The sequence below is a fragment of the Dromiciops gliroides genome, chromosome 3, assembly GCF_019393635.1.
Source record: "Dromiciops gliroides isolate mDroGli1 chromosome 3, mDroGli1.pri, whole genome shotgun sequence".
Taxonomy (NCBI): domain Eukaryota; kingdom Metazoa; phylum Chordata; class Mammalia; order Microbiotheria; family Microbiotheriidae; genus Dromiciops; species Dromiciops gliroides.
In genome coordinates, this window is record NC_057863.1 from 244,428,199 (window position 1) to 244,446,145 (window position 17,947).

Here is a 17,947-nt window from a genome sequence, read left to right on the forward strand (position 1 = left end):
TGGAGGGCCACCGTATCCATATTGCACTATGTCGCTTCCTTATTGGAAATGTAGTCTTTGCAGATGTGTCCATTGTGTTTAACTGCTCACTATTTTTTCTGCTATGCAGAATTGTACAGCAGTTAGTGTCAAGTGAAGTCCCAGTACCCCAACCGTGCAAAGTAATCTTATCAGCAGTGATTCTTCATTCTTCTGGACTGCACACTTCAATGTTGCAGTTTACCTGGGGAAGGGAAGGGGGGAAAAAGGTGAAAGTTGATAGAGGGGGACAAATATGTAGAAAGCATGTCAAAATGTACTATTGTGAGGCCTCTTCAATGAAAGACCTGTAAATCTATTTAGCCTTGGAATAGTTTGACTCGATTTGTACAACACTCAAGTCTCACGCTAAAAATCTATTCTGAAAAAGTTATCGTTTTCATTTTGTGAAAATGTCACGAGAAAACATGGCCTGAGAAGCTGTGTTTGCATGTTGTGTGAAAAGGAGCGGGGGAAAGAATATTGAAAACCTCAGTCGGCATTGCTGTGCTTGCTGCTGCCGCCGCCGCCACCACCACCACCACCACCACCATCTACATATTACTAGGACTGGTTTGTCGGCTTGCATGCTCTTTGGATTCTATAGTGGAATTTAAATTTAGATGCCTACTACTTAACCATCTTTATAAACCTATGTGTTCATTGGTGGGAAGTAAATCCTTTTTTAAGACTCTTAAAAAAAAGAATTGTATCATAGTAATAATTATGACTGTTCAAGTTTCCTGTCATGTTATTTTGTGGCATTTCAAAAACCGTTTTCACTTTAATGGGAAAGAAGTCACTGTTTTCATTTGTGATACATCTGCCTATTTCTTACAATACAAACCCTTAGCAGATGATGGAAGTGTACCAAGTCTGACACTGGTTCTAATGTTAGTGAAATTGACCATCCGTGAAATATTCTAATCAAGCCCCAGAAAAGGAGCCTACAGGACAAATGGAAATGTACAACAGTGACCACACACATCAGGGAATTGAGATGTAGCCTAGAAAATTTTCTCTAGTGGCAGTTTACAAAATGAAAGGGTAGTTTACTTAATAAATGCAGATTTATTTAGTCGCTAGCTCTCTAGATAGAAAATGTACATTTATTACACACATTAGATTTTGTGTTAAAACTTGAAAAACAAGCTTTGCTGTACTTCAGGGTAATTTAGTCTAAATGGTCAATCTGGTGATCTGTACTTGAAGACATAGAGGCCAGTGGGCAACTTTGATTCTTGTATTTGTTTCTAAAGCACTTTAAACAACAAGCTGGTTAGATCTGATATTTCTAATAAAACAGTGGCTACTTCTTAAATATCTTATTCACCCAAATAAGTGTAAATAGACTTGTTAAACCTTTGACAATAAGTTGGCTAGAGAAGGGAGAGGGGTGGGATAGATATTTTGAATTAACATTTATCTTTGCTTTGAAATCCACCCCTCCCCATTTTGGATTCAGTGTAAGCATCAGGCCCTTGTTTCCTCCATAAAAATTTCATGAGCAGTAGTGTGGTTTATTGGATAGAGGGCTGTCCACAAAGCCAGAAAGAGCTGGTTTGAAGGATCACCTCAGACATACTGTGACTATCACCCTGGACATATCATTTCACCTCAGAAGTAACAGAACCTTTGCTGATCTGCATGGGTTGGAGAAGTTTCTCTCCTACAAGTTCCTTATCCCCATGAAATCACATGTCCTGTCCCTCCCCTTATTCCTATCCCCTGAAAAATAAAGCTTTTTGGCCTCTGTTTATCCCAGAGCAGCCAGTTAGGCTAACTATTGGATCAAGGTTATCTTTAAATTTGAAAAAGTAAGCATCCATCATTTCCTAGTGAGATCACCACCTTGGTGCTTCAGAGGCTAAAGGTTTCCATTCCCCAGTCACCTTCAGGCTGAAGAGTAAAGACCAGAGCTCTGCTTGTGTCTGAATTTAAGGGCCTGGAGACTCTGTCAGGATTGACCTCTGGAGTCTTTATCATTTAAAAATTAAGACACTGACATTAAAATTCCAAACTTTAGGTTACCATTCACCTCACTAGTTTCTTGTTAAGTTTGACAATGAAGTATTAAAATGAAAAATTAAGCTGCTATATACTCTGTGGTAAAAAAATGTTTTCTTCTTGCCTAGACTTTCATCCCCTGAGCAAAATGCAGGTTTTATTTCTCTCAAAAGTTAACAGTGGTATATAAAGATATTTAGTATGATAAAAGACTGAAAACATGTCTTAGTGCAATGAATTTCAGGTCTCATCAGGGTTTCTGTATATTGTGATGTTTTCAGAACATATATAAAAATAGTTTGAGTTTTTTTTAATGTGACATTCATGTGTTCTATGTCATTCCATTAACAAAAAAATAAATAATTCACAAACTACCTGTTTCTTTTCTCTTTTCAGATTCAAAACTAATTTGCTTTTTTTTTTTTGGCTCAAACTTTCATCATTAGTATCTAAGTTCTATAAATACACCCATTATACTACAGTAGTATATATTACAACACTGGCCCACAGAGACACTGATATCTTCAGCTGAAAAATATTTCATTCTGATTGTATGTAAATATCACCAAAGTGTGCTAATATTTCTCTTCCTCTAACTCTGACTTAAAGAGAATCATTCTTAAATTACCCAAGTAAATGCAAAACTAATTTACATATTATATATATATGTATATATATACATATATATATACACACAAACACATACATACAACTAGTTGGAGGTTTTTTCACTATATTCACTATATATACACACTAGTTCATGGTTTATATATTGTGTATATGTATGTGTATACATACATACATACATGCATGCATGCATACATACACCATGAACTAGTTGTATTTGCAACTGAAATCCTGGAGCTTGCCCCATAAGTATAGGGGTAAAGCAAGAATATACTTTCTTCCCCTGATTTAACAGACATTTTTAAAATGCCAGCTCTAGCTGCAAGACCAGGGAGAGAAACATGAAACTGACAAAGGATAAAAAATGAGATCTGTTTGCAGACTATGTAATGGTTTACTTAGAAAATCCCAGATCATTAGCTCTTGAGTTTATAACAACTTCAGTAAAATAGCAGGATAATCCATTAGCAGAGAAGTGATGAACAAGAGGTGAAGAATGGGATAATAATTTTCAGACATGTCAACAAGCATTTACACAGCCAGTGTTTTGATTTGCATAACTCCACCCTCTTTTCAAGGGGGTTGCTGTTTGATGGGAAGATTGGGTCTCCCTATCTCCCCCAGGCTGGATTTATAACGGTTATTCTCAACCCAATCCCACTACTGCTCAGCACAGAAGCTTTGACTATTTTCAACTTGGGCTAGTTCACCCCGCTCCTTAGGTAGCCTGGTGGCCACTTAAAACTATTTTGTACTGAGAAAAGATAATCAGTAAAACAATCAAATAAAACAATCCAATTTTTGATAAACCCAAAGCTACAAACTAGTTGGAGGAGGGTTCTATTCAATAAGACTGCTGGGGAAATTAGAACATGGTCTCGCAGAAATTGGGTCTAGCCCAGCATCTTAAACTATGATGAGCTCCAGATGTAAAAGCTATTTCAGTTTAAATCCTGACTCAATTATAGTATAAGGAACCTTATGCCCATTACTTCTTCAAGCCTCAGTTTCCTCTTTTTTGTTCAAGCCTCAGTTTCCTCAGTAAAAATCAGAAGGTTAGACAAGATGATTTCTCTTTTCTTTCTTTTTTTTTTTAGGCAATTGGGGTTAAGTGACTTACCCAGGGTCACACAGCTAGTAAGTATCACGTGTCTGAGGCTGGATTTGAGATAAGATGATTTCTAAGATCAGATCATTACAGCATATTTCTCTAGTAAGAATTTCATATTCAAGATATGTAAGAAATGGCTACATATGTGTGCTTGTGGTCAAAGGATATGAATAGGTAGTTGACAAACAAAGAAATTCAAGCTATCAACAACCATATGAAAGAATGCTCTGAATAATTAACAATAAGAGAAATGCAAACTAAAGAAAATCTGAGGTTCCATGGCAATGGTTGGAGGGGTTAGAGAACAGGTGCACTCATGCACTGTTAGCGGAACTATGAATTCATCTAATTATTCCAAAAAGCAATTTGGAACTATACTAAATTGTACTAACTCTTTGACAAAGCAATACCGCACTAGTAGGCATGTATTCCACAAAGATCAAAGACAAAGGGAACAGACCCACCTATACAAAAATATTTATAGCTCTGCATCTAGTTGTAGCAAAGAACTGGAAATAAACTGAGGGCCCAGCAATTGAGGAACAGTTGAACTAACTGTGTTATGAGAATGTAATATAATTTTATTCCACTATAAGAAATAATAAATGTGAAGGATTCAAGTAACTAGGGGAGATATAAATCAACTGTTACCGTGTGAAGTAAGTAGACTCAGAAGAAATATTTAAAGGGAAATAACTTAGAAAAACTTCAGAACACTATTGAGTACAGTGAACAATTAAGACTTTACAAGATTAATGTCTCCTCTTTACAAGACCAATGTCTCTTGCATCCTGACGGAGAAATGGACTAGTAGGTGCATAATGAGACACCCTTTTTCTAGCACGGTCAATATATTGATTTACTTTGACCACAGTTATTTGTTGGGGCGGGGGGGGGGAAGGGAATTGATCAGCTTCATCTTGTTCCCCATTTTCCCACAACAGTAATTATTTTCCCTAAAAAACAAAACAAAATAAACCCTATCTCTGGAACCTGATTGGTCTCTGTCTCCTTTGAGGCAGCATCCTGGTCTCCTTGGGGCATTAAAAGTCCCACCCACAAACTAGAACTCTGTTGGTGGAGTTGTGAACTGACCCAACCATTCTGGAGAGCAATTTGAAACTATATCCAAAGGACATAAGACCGCATACCCTTGGACCCAGCAATGTCTCAGAGAGCTAAAAATTTTTTAAAATGTAAAAAGGAAAGGGACCTATTAGTACAAAAATATTTATAGCAGCTTTTTTGTGGTGGCAAAGAATTAGAAATTGTGGGGTTGCCAATCAACTTGGAAATGGCTGAACAAATTATGTTCTATGATTGTGATGGAAAACTAGTATGATATAAGAAATGATTTCAGAAAAACCTGGAAAGACTTACATGAACAGATGCAAAGTGAAGTGAGCAGAACCAGGAGAACATTGTACACTGTAACAATAATATTATAAAATGATCAATCGTTAACAATTTAACTATTCTCAGCAATACAATAATCCAAGACAATCCTAAGGGACTTATGAAGAAAAAAATGCTACTCCCCCCCAGAGAAAGAACTGATGGAGTCTGAATTCAGATTGTAGTATGCTTTTTCTTAATTTATTTTTCTTGGTGGTTTTTTTTTTTCGGGGGGGAGGAAGGGGGAAGGGATCTGTGCTTCCTTTTGCAACATGACTAATATGGACATATGTTTTGCATGATTGTATATATAGAAGCTATATAAAATCCCTTGCCAACTGAAAGAAGAGGGATTAGTGAAAGGGAGAGATAGAATTTTGAACTCAAAATTTTTTTAAAAAACAAATGTTGGGGCAGCTAGGTGGCGCAGTGGATGGAGCACTGGCCCTGGATTCAGGAGTACCTGAGTTCAAATCTGGCCTCAGACACTTAATACTTACTAGCTGTGTGACCCTGGGCAAGTCACTTAACCCCAATTGCCTCACTAAAAAAAAAAAAATGTTAAAAACTATTTTTAGGGGCAGCTAGGTGGTGCAGTGGATAGAGCACCAGTCCTGGAGTCAGGAGGACCTGAGTTCAAATCTGGCCTCAGACACTTAACACTTAACTAGTTGTGTGACCCTGGGCAAGTCACTTAACCCCAATTGCCTCACACACACACACAAAAAACCCTGGTTTTACATGTAATTGTAAAAAAAAAAAAAAAAGATAAAAATAATTAAGTCCGGGCAGCTAGGTGGTGCAGTGGATAGAGCACCGGCCCTGGATTCAGGAGTACCTGAGTTCAAATCTGGCTTCAGACACTTAACACTTACTAGCTGTGTGACCCTGGGCAAGTCACTTAACCCCAGTTGCCTCACTTAAAATAAATAAATAAATAAATAAGTCCCACCCATGTGAAATCCTGCAGAACCCCTCCAACTTGGAAATATGTGACCACAAGAATCATTCTGCCCTAGGGACCAGACAAGGAGATGAGAAAAGGTGATGGGGGAGGGGACCTCTATAGAAATTATGTGCCACTATACTTTCATTAACTGTTGTAACAATTGGAATGGTGCCACCTGCTGGAGACTTACTGTAGGAAAGCAGGACCATGTGGCTTTTCTTTGGCGTCATTGGCTGGTGGGAGGAAGAAGGGGGAGGCTGGCGTTCTGATTCACTCTCTTTCGTGTGGACTCTGGTGGAGAGCGGAGCTAGAAACGCACTCTCCCTTTGATAGATAGATGAATCTAGGCCTTTCTCTCTTTACCAAATTCTTATTCTCCTTAATAAATGCTTAAAAATCTAACTCTTGCTAAAGCTTATAATTTATTGGCAACCACTCATTAGATATTTTAGACAGACTAGCTAGAATTTTAGCCTTTACACTGTTTAGTGACAGTCTCGTTTCATCCCAAAATCAAATCTGAATTAACATATTACTGGCATTAGACCACCACGGTGAAAAGTTCAATAAGCCTATTTAAATACTAAAAAAATAAGTGGGCCATCACCAGGCAATTGAGGATTAAAGGTAATTCCAGTGCAAGAGGTAACCCCATAATGCGAATTCAGTCCAGTAAGCATTTATTGACTGCCTCTGTTCCCAACAAACACTGTTAGCCACTGGAGAGAGAAAACAGGAAACATTTTTTTTTTTAAGTGAGGCAACTGGGGTTAAGTGACTTGCCCAGGGTCACACAGCTAATAAGTGTTAAGTGTCTGAGGCTGGATTTGAACTCAGGTACTCCTGACTCCAGGGCTGGTGCTCTATCCACTGTGTCACCTAGCTGCCCCCGAGGAACACTTTTAACCCCCAAGGAGCCAATGTTCTACTTTTTAAAAAAATGAAATCTTATGGCACATTGAGCAGTATCTCTATGGAAGATTTATGGAAAACTATGAACAAGAATTACAAAGGAGGAGCAGCTAGGTGGCACAGCGGATAGAGCACCGGCCCTGGATTCAGGAGGACCTGAGTTCAAATCCGGCCTCAGACACTTATCACTTGCTAGCTGTGTGACCCTGGGCAAGTCACTTAACCCCAATTGCCCCCGCCAAAAAAAAAAAAATTACAAAGGATAGATTGGGATGTGTAATGGTGGAAGGAGTACTCACCAGATGAAATCATGGATCCACTAAAGCACTATTATAAAGTAAAAGGCAGCTAAATGGTGCAGTGAAGTGGAGGCAGGAAGACCTAAATTCAAATTTAGCTGCAGACACTTACTAGCTATATGACCCTGGGCAAATCATTTAACCTCTGTCAGCCTGAGTTTCCTCATGAGGATAACACATAGCACCCACCTCCCAGACTGTTATAAAGATCAAATGGGATAATATTTGTATACTGCTTTGCAAACCTTAAAGCATTATATAAATGCTGGCTATTATTTTGTTGTGATTTTTTTTTTGGTGGGGCAATGAGGGTTAAGTGACTAGGGTCACACAGGTAGTAAGTGTCAAGTGTCTGAGGCCGGATTTGAACTAAGGTCCTCCTGAATCCAGGGCCGGTGCTTTGCTTTATTCACTGCACCACCTAGCTACCCCCTGGCTATTATTATTATTAACTAATCCAAGTGCACTTGTCAATGGATAGGTGTGTAAGACTGATGCAATGTAGATTTGGAATTACATATAGATTAAATAGTCTAAAAAGAGCTTTTCCTATTTTAAAAAATATTTCAACATATATATTTACATGGGGAATCAATTTAATATGAATGAATAATAATCCTAGTACTATTTAACTGTAATCACTTCTAGTATCTTGTAGAATGAGAAAAACAAAGACTACATCTTTTTCTGTAAAGGAAAGTCCCCAGTCTTTTTCTGGTAAGGAACTACTTTTTATTTCCTTCCTTCTCCACCCTCTCTGACTTTCCCAACTCAATGAAATAAGATAATCAGATGACTGCATTTCCACTTCCAAGTCAATGTTCTCCCCTAGCAAACTTAACCACATCTCTTTTTTAAGTTCACACCATATACTTATTTTGGTTTTTGTTTGTTTGTTTGTTTGATTGTTTTGTGGGGCAATGAGGGTTAAGTGACTTGCCTAGGGTCACAAAGCTAGTAAATGTCGTATCTGAGGCTGGATTTGAACTCAGGTCCTCCTGAACCCAGGGCCAGTGCTTTATCCACTGCGCTACCCAGCTGCCCCCATACCATACACTTATGCCACACCTTTTTCTAATGACCTCCACACATTTATACTCTGTTCTATGACTATGACATTTGGGGCTCATGTCAAAATCCTTAGAAACTTCATCATCTCCATTAACAAAACAACTCCATTAACTTTATCTACTGTAGCCATATACATATTTTTCCCTTTTCTTTTTCTTTATTTTTTTGGGGGGGCGAGGGGTTCAACCTGTGAATTCATTCATACCTGTAGCAGGCAACTCTCTCTAGCAGTACAGCACCATTTTGCCACTTATGATCTCAGCTTCCTGGGGGCAAAGCCAAAATGGCACAGTAGCAGGGAGAAGTACAGCTTCTCCAATAGAAGACCTCCATAAAAATCTAGAAAATGCACCCGACCAAGTCCTGATTGGGAAAATCCAAGAATAAGATCACAGGAATTTTTTCAGTGTAGAAAGACAAATAAATCAGTGGGCATCAGGAATGGGGTGTGACTAGATATGCACCATGCAGATGACCTCAGAGCACAGGAACTGAAAGGGGACCAAGGCTGTGCACCATGGCAAAAAGACATCCCAGACTCATACAGGAAGACCCTGATCTTGTGCAGGATGTAGGAATAGGTGCTAAGAGGCAGCTCTGTTGTTCTTTACCCAGTTCCAGGTCACAGATCTAGGGTAGACAGTATTCCATGGTGAGGACTGGCAACAGGTCCCAGGTGGTGATCAAGGAACAAATTCAGAAGCAAACAATAGCTGTGTAGCTCGGATCCCAGGAGTAGAATGGGGTCTCAGCTCCAACCTCCAGCCTAGTCTGAAGCCTACCATGGTATAACCAGGGAAGGAATCCCAGACCAAATGGGAACTTGCAATTCTGTCACTGAACCAGTAGAGCTTTCCAGCTGGTTGACAGTGGCTGAGTCCAGCAGCAATCTATGGGGACTTTAAACAAGGAAGAAGCCAAGAGGAGTGTTGCTCATACTCAGATCTAGGTCAAGAGTTTGCAAAGCTCAGATAAGAAAAGCAATGATCAGATTTTGTCCTGGGTCATACCAGTTGGGGTACACGCAAAGCTTTCAAGTCTCCAGTCTCAGCTGTCCCTGAGATTCTGGAATGACCCAACCTTCAATATCACTCACCCCTGCCAAAAAAAAAAATGGGCTAAAGAATTGAAGAGGACAAAAATTCAGCTCAGACACCCCTCTCCTTTAAAAGTTCATAGAGCTAGGAGTAGCTAGGTGGCACAGTAGATAAAGTACTGGCCCTGGATTCAGGAGGACTTGAGTTCAAATCCAGCCTCAGACACTTGATACTTACTAGCTGTATGACCTTGGGCAAGTCACTTAACCCTCATTAAAAAAAAAAGCACATAGAACCTGTCCATAACATAAAGTTCATAGTCAGAAAATAGTCTGGAAGAATAAGCAAACAAAGAAGCACACTGTAAAATGATATTATGGTAAGAAAGATGTTCAAGATATAAACCCAGAAGAAGAAAATGACTCCAATATATCTACAGGCAAAGCCTTAAAAAAAATACAGCTTGGGCAAAAGTTCAACTAGAATTCCTACAAGTCATGAAGCAAGAGTTTTAAAAAGGAACTTAAAATTATTTTTAAAACCAAAATTAAAAAAACTCAGATCACCACAGGAAAAAATGGAAAAATAAATCAGAATCATGGAAGAAAGATTTGGAAGGAAAATTAATAGTTTGGAGCAAGAATTACAAAACTTACATGAGACAATAAGAAATATTTTTAAGTCAAAAGACTGAAAAAATTAGAAGAAAATATAAGATATCTCACAGCAAAAACAACTGTCCTGGAAAAGAGATTGGGGAGAGAACCACTGGACTACCAGAAAGCCATAACCAAAAAAAGGGCCTAGACTTCACATTTCAAGAAATCATGAAAAAATTACCCAGAGGGCAAAATAGAAATTGGAAAAATTCACCAGTCATCTCATTAAAGAAACCTAAAGTGAAAACTCCCAGGAATGTTATAGCCAAAATTCAGAGGATCAGTTAAGAATACTACCTACCTCCTAATTTAAGAACCTAATGCATGCCTAGCATTGTGATGGAATCAAGATGTAAAATGAGACCTACATTTTGGGGTATGGCCAATAAAGGAATTTGTTTTTCTTTAATATGTATATTTGTTACAAGGGCTTTTTTTTTCTTTTTTCTTTTTTTTTCCAATTGGGAAGAGATAGGGATAAAGAAAAAATAAATACAATTTCATTTTTAAGGAAAAATATTATCTTCAATCAAATGTCATACATGCTGAGCTTCATATCAATGCCTAGCTATAATTACTCCTCATTTTCATCTTTTCCCACATTTTCTCTCTATTCCTACCTGAGTCCTGAGCTGACTCACCATCAATCCTCAGAATGCATCCTTATCTCCTACCAAGCAAGTTAAAGAGGGGAAAGAAGAGCAGCCCTCACAACTCCTCTTAAACTATCAAATGCATCATGAGATCTTGTATCCTTGGACTTGAGCCACTTCTTGCCCAGGCTCTGATCTGATCATTCTAGCCCTCATCCAGTTAAACATGTTGGCCATCCTGAGAGCATCCTTTTTCTCCTTCTTTTCACTACCAAACTTGCTGAGAGGGTAGTCTAAATATACCACTATTACTTCTCCATCAACCCTCTCCTCAACCCTTTTCAATATGGCGCCCTTCCTTCCCCCTCCCTCTGGACTTCTACCAAAACTATTCTCCCCAAGGTTAACAATTTTTTCCCTCATTACCAGCCCTAATAACCTTTTCTCAGGTCTCATCTTCCCAGACTTGCCTAAATGTGGGCATTTCACAAAGTATTTCATTCTCTGTTCTCTCTACATCATATGTTATTTCCTTCATCGTGTCACCTAACCCCAAGGCTTTAACTAACATCACCTTTATTCAGGATGACTCTTAAATCTTTACCCCTACCCCTGATATCCTGCCAGAGCTCCAGGGCTACATTTCAAAATGGGTGTGCTTCTAGCACTTCAATCTCAATGTCTAAAACCCAAACCTGTTCCTCTTCTGGATTCCTTATTTTGATTAATGGGACCATCATGGGGGCAGCTAGGTGGCCCAGTGGATAAAGCACTGGCCCTGGATTCAGTAGGACCTGAGTTCAAATCTAGCCTCAGACACTTGACACTTACTAGCTGTGTGACCCTGGGCAAGTCACTTAACCCTCACTGCCCCACCAAAAAAAGGGGACCCTCATGATGCCTACCACTCAGGCTCAAAATCTTGGAGCATTTTTTGATACATCTCTCTGCCCCTTTTATATCCAATCATTCACTGAGTCCTATCTATTCTTCCTTCAAAATCTTTCATGTATCTGTGTCATTCCCACCCGCTTAGTTCACACACTATTGCCTCATATTTGGACTATTGCAACAGCTTCCTAATTAGTCACCCTGGCTACAGTGTATCTTCTCTCTAACCCATTCTGCATAAGGCTGCCAGACTAATCTTTTTCTCAAACGTTGTTTTGGTCCTCTCAATTCCTTCCTCAAAAAAAAGGTCAAAAGCTCTTTCTGTCCAGGAAATAAGATTCAAACCCCTCAGCCTAACATGCAAAGTCTTCCAAAGTATAGTCTCAAACTCTCCCACTCCTATACTCCAACCACATGAGATAACTGTTTCCCAAACCTGCCCTGCTCTCTGCTCACATGGTTCCCTCAGCTTTGAATACCCATCTGTTCCCTTCATACAGTCTATTGAAGACCCACCTCCAACACCATTCCACTTGTAGGAAGTCTTCAGAGATCACCTCAACTGGAAATCTCATTCTTTGAACTCCTCTGTTCCACTGTGGAACATTTATCACACACTAACTTGTGATTGTGTTGTGTACACAGAATCATATAGTTTTTGTTTTGGTTTTTTTTTTTAGTGAGGCAATTGGGGTTAAGTGACTTGCCCAGGGTCACACAGCTAGTAAGTGTTAAGTGTCTGAGGCCAGATTTGAACTCAGGTACTCCTGACTCCAGGGCCAGTGCTCCATCCACTGTGCCACCTAGCCGCCCCCTGAGAATCATATAGTTTTTTACAGCTGTGAGGGGTCTTAGAGAGCTAGACCAAACTCCCTGTTTCAAAAATGGGGAAATGGAGGGGACAGATCAAGCGAATTGCCCATAATGCCCCAGGCTCAATCAGGAAGTCAAGTAGTGCTCCTGAGCAGGCAATGCTCTTAACACTATACCATGATGCCTTTACCTTCCCTGCTTCCCTTATTGATGAAAGCAGAGAGCCTTGCCTTAAACATTTTTGTGTCTTTCACGTGTCCCTTGCCCGAAATATTTTTACTTCTTTCACAAGTTGCCACGGTCAAATAATGCCTCATTAAATGGCCAAGCTGCTGTGATGGTGATTCTCCCCCAACAGGAGATAAGGTCCTTACAGGCAGGGACTACTTTGCTTTTCATCTCTGTATCACCAGCCCCTAACACCATGCCTTGTATGTTGTGGGTCCTTAACTATTGCTTGTTGGATTAATTTGTGGTGTGTCCCTCTCTACCAGGGGTTCTTAACCTGGGATCCATGGATAGATTTCAAGGGATCTGTGAGGCTGGATGGGGAATAACACCTTTATTTGAATATAACTTGTTTCCTTTGTAACCTTCTGTATTTTACTTTATTTTATGCTAAATGGCCCCAGGGATAAGAACATGGGGCCTATAGTCAAGAAGATCTCAGTTCAAGTCCAGATTCAATCTAGCTGTGTGATCCTGGTGGAAAGGGTGACCACAAAGTATCCTATATGTCGAAAAGGTGCCAAAGGGTGGGTGGGGGGTAGAAGGAAGAGACAAACAGACAGAGAAATAGACAGAGAGACACAGAGACAGAGACACAGAGACAGGGTTAGTCTTTGGACATGTCCAATGCAGAAATGTGTTTGGCTTTGCTTGACTATATATACTTTGTCATGGGTTTTGTTTTCCTTACTTTCTCAGAGGGATATGGAGGAAAGAGGACGATGTGGGAGAGAAAGTACAGACCTGATAATAAAACAAAATTTTAAAACATTTTAAGTGATCTTCCTAAAGTATAAGTTTGTCCATCTTACTCCCATACTAAGTAAACTCTAGGATCAAATACAAAAGCCTGTAGTTGGCATTCAAAGTCCTTTAAAACCTGCCCCAACCCACCTTCTTTCCACAGTCTTCTACTTTACACCCTACCATCCATCATGTAATCCATGTGACATTGGCTTCCTTGCTGTTCCTTAAACAAGACGCTCTTATCTCCCTCCTGACTCCAGGAATTTTCTCTAGCTGTTCTGAAAGCCTCCTGGCTTCCCTGACTTCCTCTGAATTCCAGCTAAAATAGCACCTCTACAACAGGCTTTTCCTGTTCCCCCTTAATTCTAGTGCTTTCCTTCCATTAATTATTACCTATTTATCCTGTATCTACCTTATTTCTTCATAGTTGTTGGCATATTGTCTCCCCCATTAACTCTCTAATGTATTACAAGTAAGCTCCCTGAGAACAAGGCCTGGATTTTGATCTTCATTGTATCCCCAACACTTAGCACAGTGCATGGCACAGAGTAGACACTTAATAAGTGTTTATTGCCTGATTGGCTTAATTGAGTTTCAGGATCAACTGGTCCTGCACCTTTAGTATAGATTTTTCTGCTCCACAAATAGTGGGGAGGACATTTTTTAGTCAATGTACCTGAGTTTTGATTACTTGTGTGACTGTGGGCAAGTTACAACCTCTCTAGGCTCCAGTTTCTCCACCTGGAAGAAGAGGAAAGAGGACTCTAAGATCTCTAAAAGTCCCTCCCAGATCTAAACTCGATCATCACCTAGTCCAAACCATTAACTCCAATTCCCCTCCCCACTGCCCCAGTCTATTTCTAAACGGCCTAGAGCTGTTAAAAAAATAGCCAAGTTCAGACATTTTAATTTCTCACTTCTCCCTAAACACTGCCCTCAGTGTAGAAAAAAAAGCCAGTAATCTATGAAGTCATCACAGCAGAGAAGAGGTTAGTTGTCTGCCAACAGAGAAGAGACTATCATCTCATGACAACCTCTCTCAGTCCACTGAGGGGCATCTCTTTTTTGTTTGTTTTTGGTTTTTTTTTTTTCGGGGCAATGGGGGTTAAGTGACTTGCCCAGGGTCACAGAGCTAGTAAGTGTCAAGTGTCTGAGGCTGGATTTGAACTCAGGTACTCCTGAATCCAGGACCGGTGCTTTATCCACTTCACCACCTAGCTGCCCCTGAGGGGCATCTCTTTTGATAGTGGGTGAATCCTACTAGGATTTACCTAGGTGGGGAGTATATGACTTGATTTCTCCTGTGCTTACTAAAGCAAGAAAAAATTAGTACAGAAGACCCCAAAACAATCCATTTCTTGACTGTCACTTTTTCAACAGCCCTCTCTTCTTTTCATAGGCACTCCCTTCTTGGGAACATATGACAAAAAGACACGACTTTTGTCTGCTGTCTATTGCTGCTAGGGGTGGAGTCTACTTTCATTCATATTTTAAAATCTGATATTTTTTTTTCTCAGCTCCTACAAAGGGTAAGGATGAAAGATTCCAATGAAAAATCCTCCTGACCTCTAATGTTTTTGTTCCAAGCAATCTTGCAGTAATCCTGGAAAAGAGAGCAGTGTCTTCTCTGTTACTTAGCAAGTCTGCTGGAAAACTGATCCCAAATTTCTTCAGGAAGTTTCCCCCTCCCCTCCCCTCCACCATTCATCTGATCTCTCCACCTAAGTAATTAAGTCAAATTACATGTACTTAATGGCATCCTCAGATTAACATCTCATTTTCTCTAATTCCTTAAGACTGGCATCTCAGCAGTCCTAGAGAATCTCAAATGAGCATACTGCATCAGGACCAGGTTATTATTTTTAATGCCATTCTACCCATATATTTATTCCATATTTTTTCCCCAAATTTCAGACTTTGTTCCATGGTTTATCTCCCAGTATTATAGGCAACCACTTTGGGGCATGTGAGATGTACAGTTAAAGATATCTCCAACTCAGTCTAAACAATAGATAATCTCATCTTGCTGGCACTAAGAAGTCCTTCCCAGCCTGTGGAGCACAGCCCCTGCTATGAGACTTGTTTGTACTGGCCTGGCTCAGAGCGCCTTCCCACCACCATCCTCAAGATCACAATGCACTATACCATTTGTTCTAACATACCAGTCGGGAGAAGTGGTACTCTGGCCAAGTCTCATTAACATAATGTTCAGAGAAGGAAGCCCAGGATCAACAAGGACAAAAATATTTCTCCACCAACCACTGTGACTTTAATTCTCAGGATACAGTTCTACACCAAAGCTGCCCACTGCTAAAAAAATAAAGTCTATCAAATCCTAGAACTCTGTGTTTATCATTGGAATTCAATGTGTTGCTCCTCTTTCTCTGTTCTGCTATGTATATGGAAATACCCAGTTTTATTTGTTGTCTGTTAACTTCTGGATAAAAAAGAAATTAATTGAATGTATTAGTCCTATTCTATATGATTCTTAATCCCCCAGTTTTAAAACCTTCACTGTCAACTAACAGTTTCCATCTCAGCACTTCATAGGGGGTTAAGATCTTCAGCCTGAACACCATAGGCCCCAAAACACTACAGATACAGCTGTTGGCATCAGGCCTACAGAGAAGGAGAAAAGCATTAAGAACACCCTTTCTCATGAAATATTGCTGAGCTTGGCAATTTTTAGTCAATTAGGGTGCTTCCTGTTTAGCTCCTGAAAAGTCCTCCTGCTTCTGTCTTACTTCCAAATAACATTTCACTGTCCAAACACTGGAGTAGAAGTTGTTTAATTCCAGCCCAGGCTCTTCTTACTCGAATGATCAGCAGCTTCTTCCCAGAGAAAGGAGGAAGCCAGGAGTCTGCAGACCTTACAAGGAGAGTTCATAGAAAGTCAGGGAGCAGAAGAAAAAGCCAGGCCACTTACATCTTTTCCCTCCCACACATTCATTGCAAGCTGTGACATAGCTAAAGGGTAACAGATCTATCTCCTGAGTCCCTAACAAAATTAAGAGAGAAACACCAATTTCTGATTCTGTGAGTTTGAAAATTAATCTCAGATATTACTATAACAAGAATTTCACCTCATACCTCAATGTGGGATTGACTCCTCACTGTATCCCAGCTTCCTGATTATTGAAAATACCCAAGAAGCACAATGGCACCTTAGTCACTATTACCATTTTGCCTTGATGAAAGATGTTAATAAAAAGAGATCACATACTAGAACTGGACTTTTTTTAAAGATTAAAAATATTTCATCAACGGAAAGAACAGCAAAGCATTAGTTCTGTTCAGGCAAAGTCACCTCTTACATGAGTACAGTAAGTATATCAAATCCAACTGTATATTTACAGTATAATTTCTAATGTATACAAATGGTATAACTACATAGGAATGAGGGGCTGTTTTAAGAAGTATATCCAAATTGATGCCTTCAAATGAAGGTGGGGCTCTTTCAAAACTCTTGCCCTGGAAGGCTGAACATTTGGGTTCCAGGGGTGCTAGCTGCTCCAGGGATCCCTTGAGGCAATTTACAGGCCTCATACACCCCCCAAAAAAACCCCCCACCAAATTACCAGTCTTATTCAAGCCACCTCTTTTTTTTCAAATTAAAATTAGCATTACCAAACTTATTCATCAGTTTGGATCTAAATGACTTTGGGTTCCTTCAAAAACAATCAAACTGAGTTTTGAAAGGCAAAAAAAAAAAATGTTTCCACTAAGAACACTTAAAACAACATGCTAGCAAGAGGTACTGAAGGTGAGGCCCACAGAAGATTTCCAAAAATACCGTGAGTGGATCACAGGACCACAAAAGAAACCTCCCATGCAGACTACTTTGAAGGGTACAATACTTCTTTGGAAATTATTATCCTGGTGTGGTAAAGAAAAAAAACCTGTCATTACTTTTTTTTTACCTATTCCTTCTATGTACATATAAAGATAGATATATAGATACACACACACACACACACACACACACACACACACACTCTTCCTAATGTTTAGTTTCCATACCTTAATACTGCTTTACTGGTATAGGCACAATGAATTGTGTTGAATGAGAAATCCTATACAATAGATTCATAAATAGATATGTACTGTGACTATATGTGAATATACTTTTTTTCCAAGATATACTCATTCACTATTCTCTATTATACTATACTAATAAGAGTATAAGAATATCTTCTTATTTACTATATGTGAATAAATACTCCTTTAATAATCTCAATCAAATTTGATTTTAAATCAATAAAAAATTACTAAAAGTCTGTGTGCAGTGAAATGCTAGACACTGGGGTAATAAAAATAAAAAACATAGTTCTTGACCTTAACAAGTTTACAGTCTAATAAGGAAATCAGTCAAAATCCCAAAATGCTCTTTGGGGGATTTCAGGGGCTCAAGGCTATCTAAAAAATGAGGGCACTTTCTACCTTCAAGGAAGTTTATTTCCTAATCCCTCTGCTAGAATGCCTAAAAGTATGACTGGATTCTCTAAATGCTATCATTTTTTAAAAAATGAAGTATCACTTCCTGAAAAGCAATTACCTGCCTACTGAAAGGGTAAAAAGGTCTTTTGGGAT

General features: G+C 39.3%; 1 protein-coding gene across 6 annotated transcripts in view; it reads right to left on the minus strand.

The window, feature by feature from the left end:
- Window positions 1–17,947, minus strand: part of CHST7 (carbohydrate sulfotransferase 7) — a 56,134-nt gene that overhangs the window by 31,511 nt on the left and 6,676 nt on the right. The window contains exons 2-4 of one of the 6 annotated variants that reach the window (XM_043998851.1): window positions 14,924–14,960; window positions 5,144–5,191; window positions 108–223 (exon numbers count right to left, since the gene is read on the minus strand). The exons of 1 other annotated variant lie outside the window; for it this stretch is intronic. In XM_043998851.1, the coding sequence (XP_043854786.1) occupies window positions 185–223; window positions 5,144–5,191; window positions 14,924–14,960 (124 nt within the window). In that variant the 3' untranslated portion in view covers window positions 108–184. Of the gene's footprint in view, window positions 1–91; window positions 224–5,143; window positions 5,192–14,033; window positions 14,099–14,923; window positions 14,961–17,947 lie in introns of those variants that run through there. 4 more of the 6 variants (XM_043998853.1, XM_043998855.1, XM_043998856.1 and 1 more) reach the window with 4 other exon arrangements.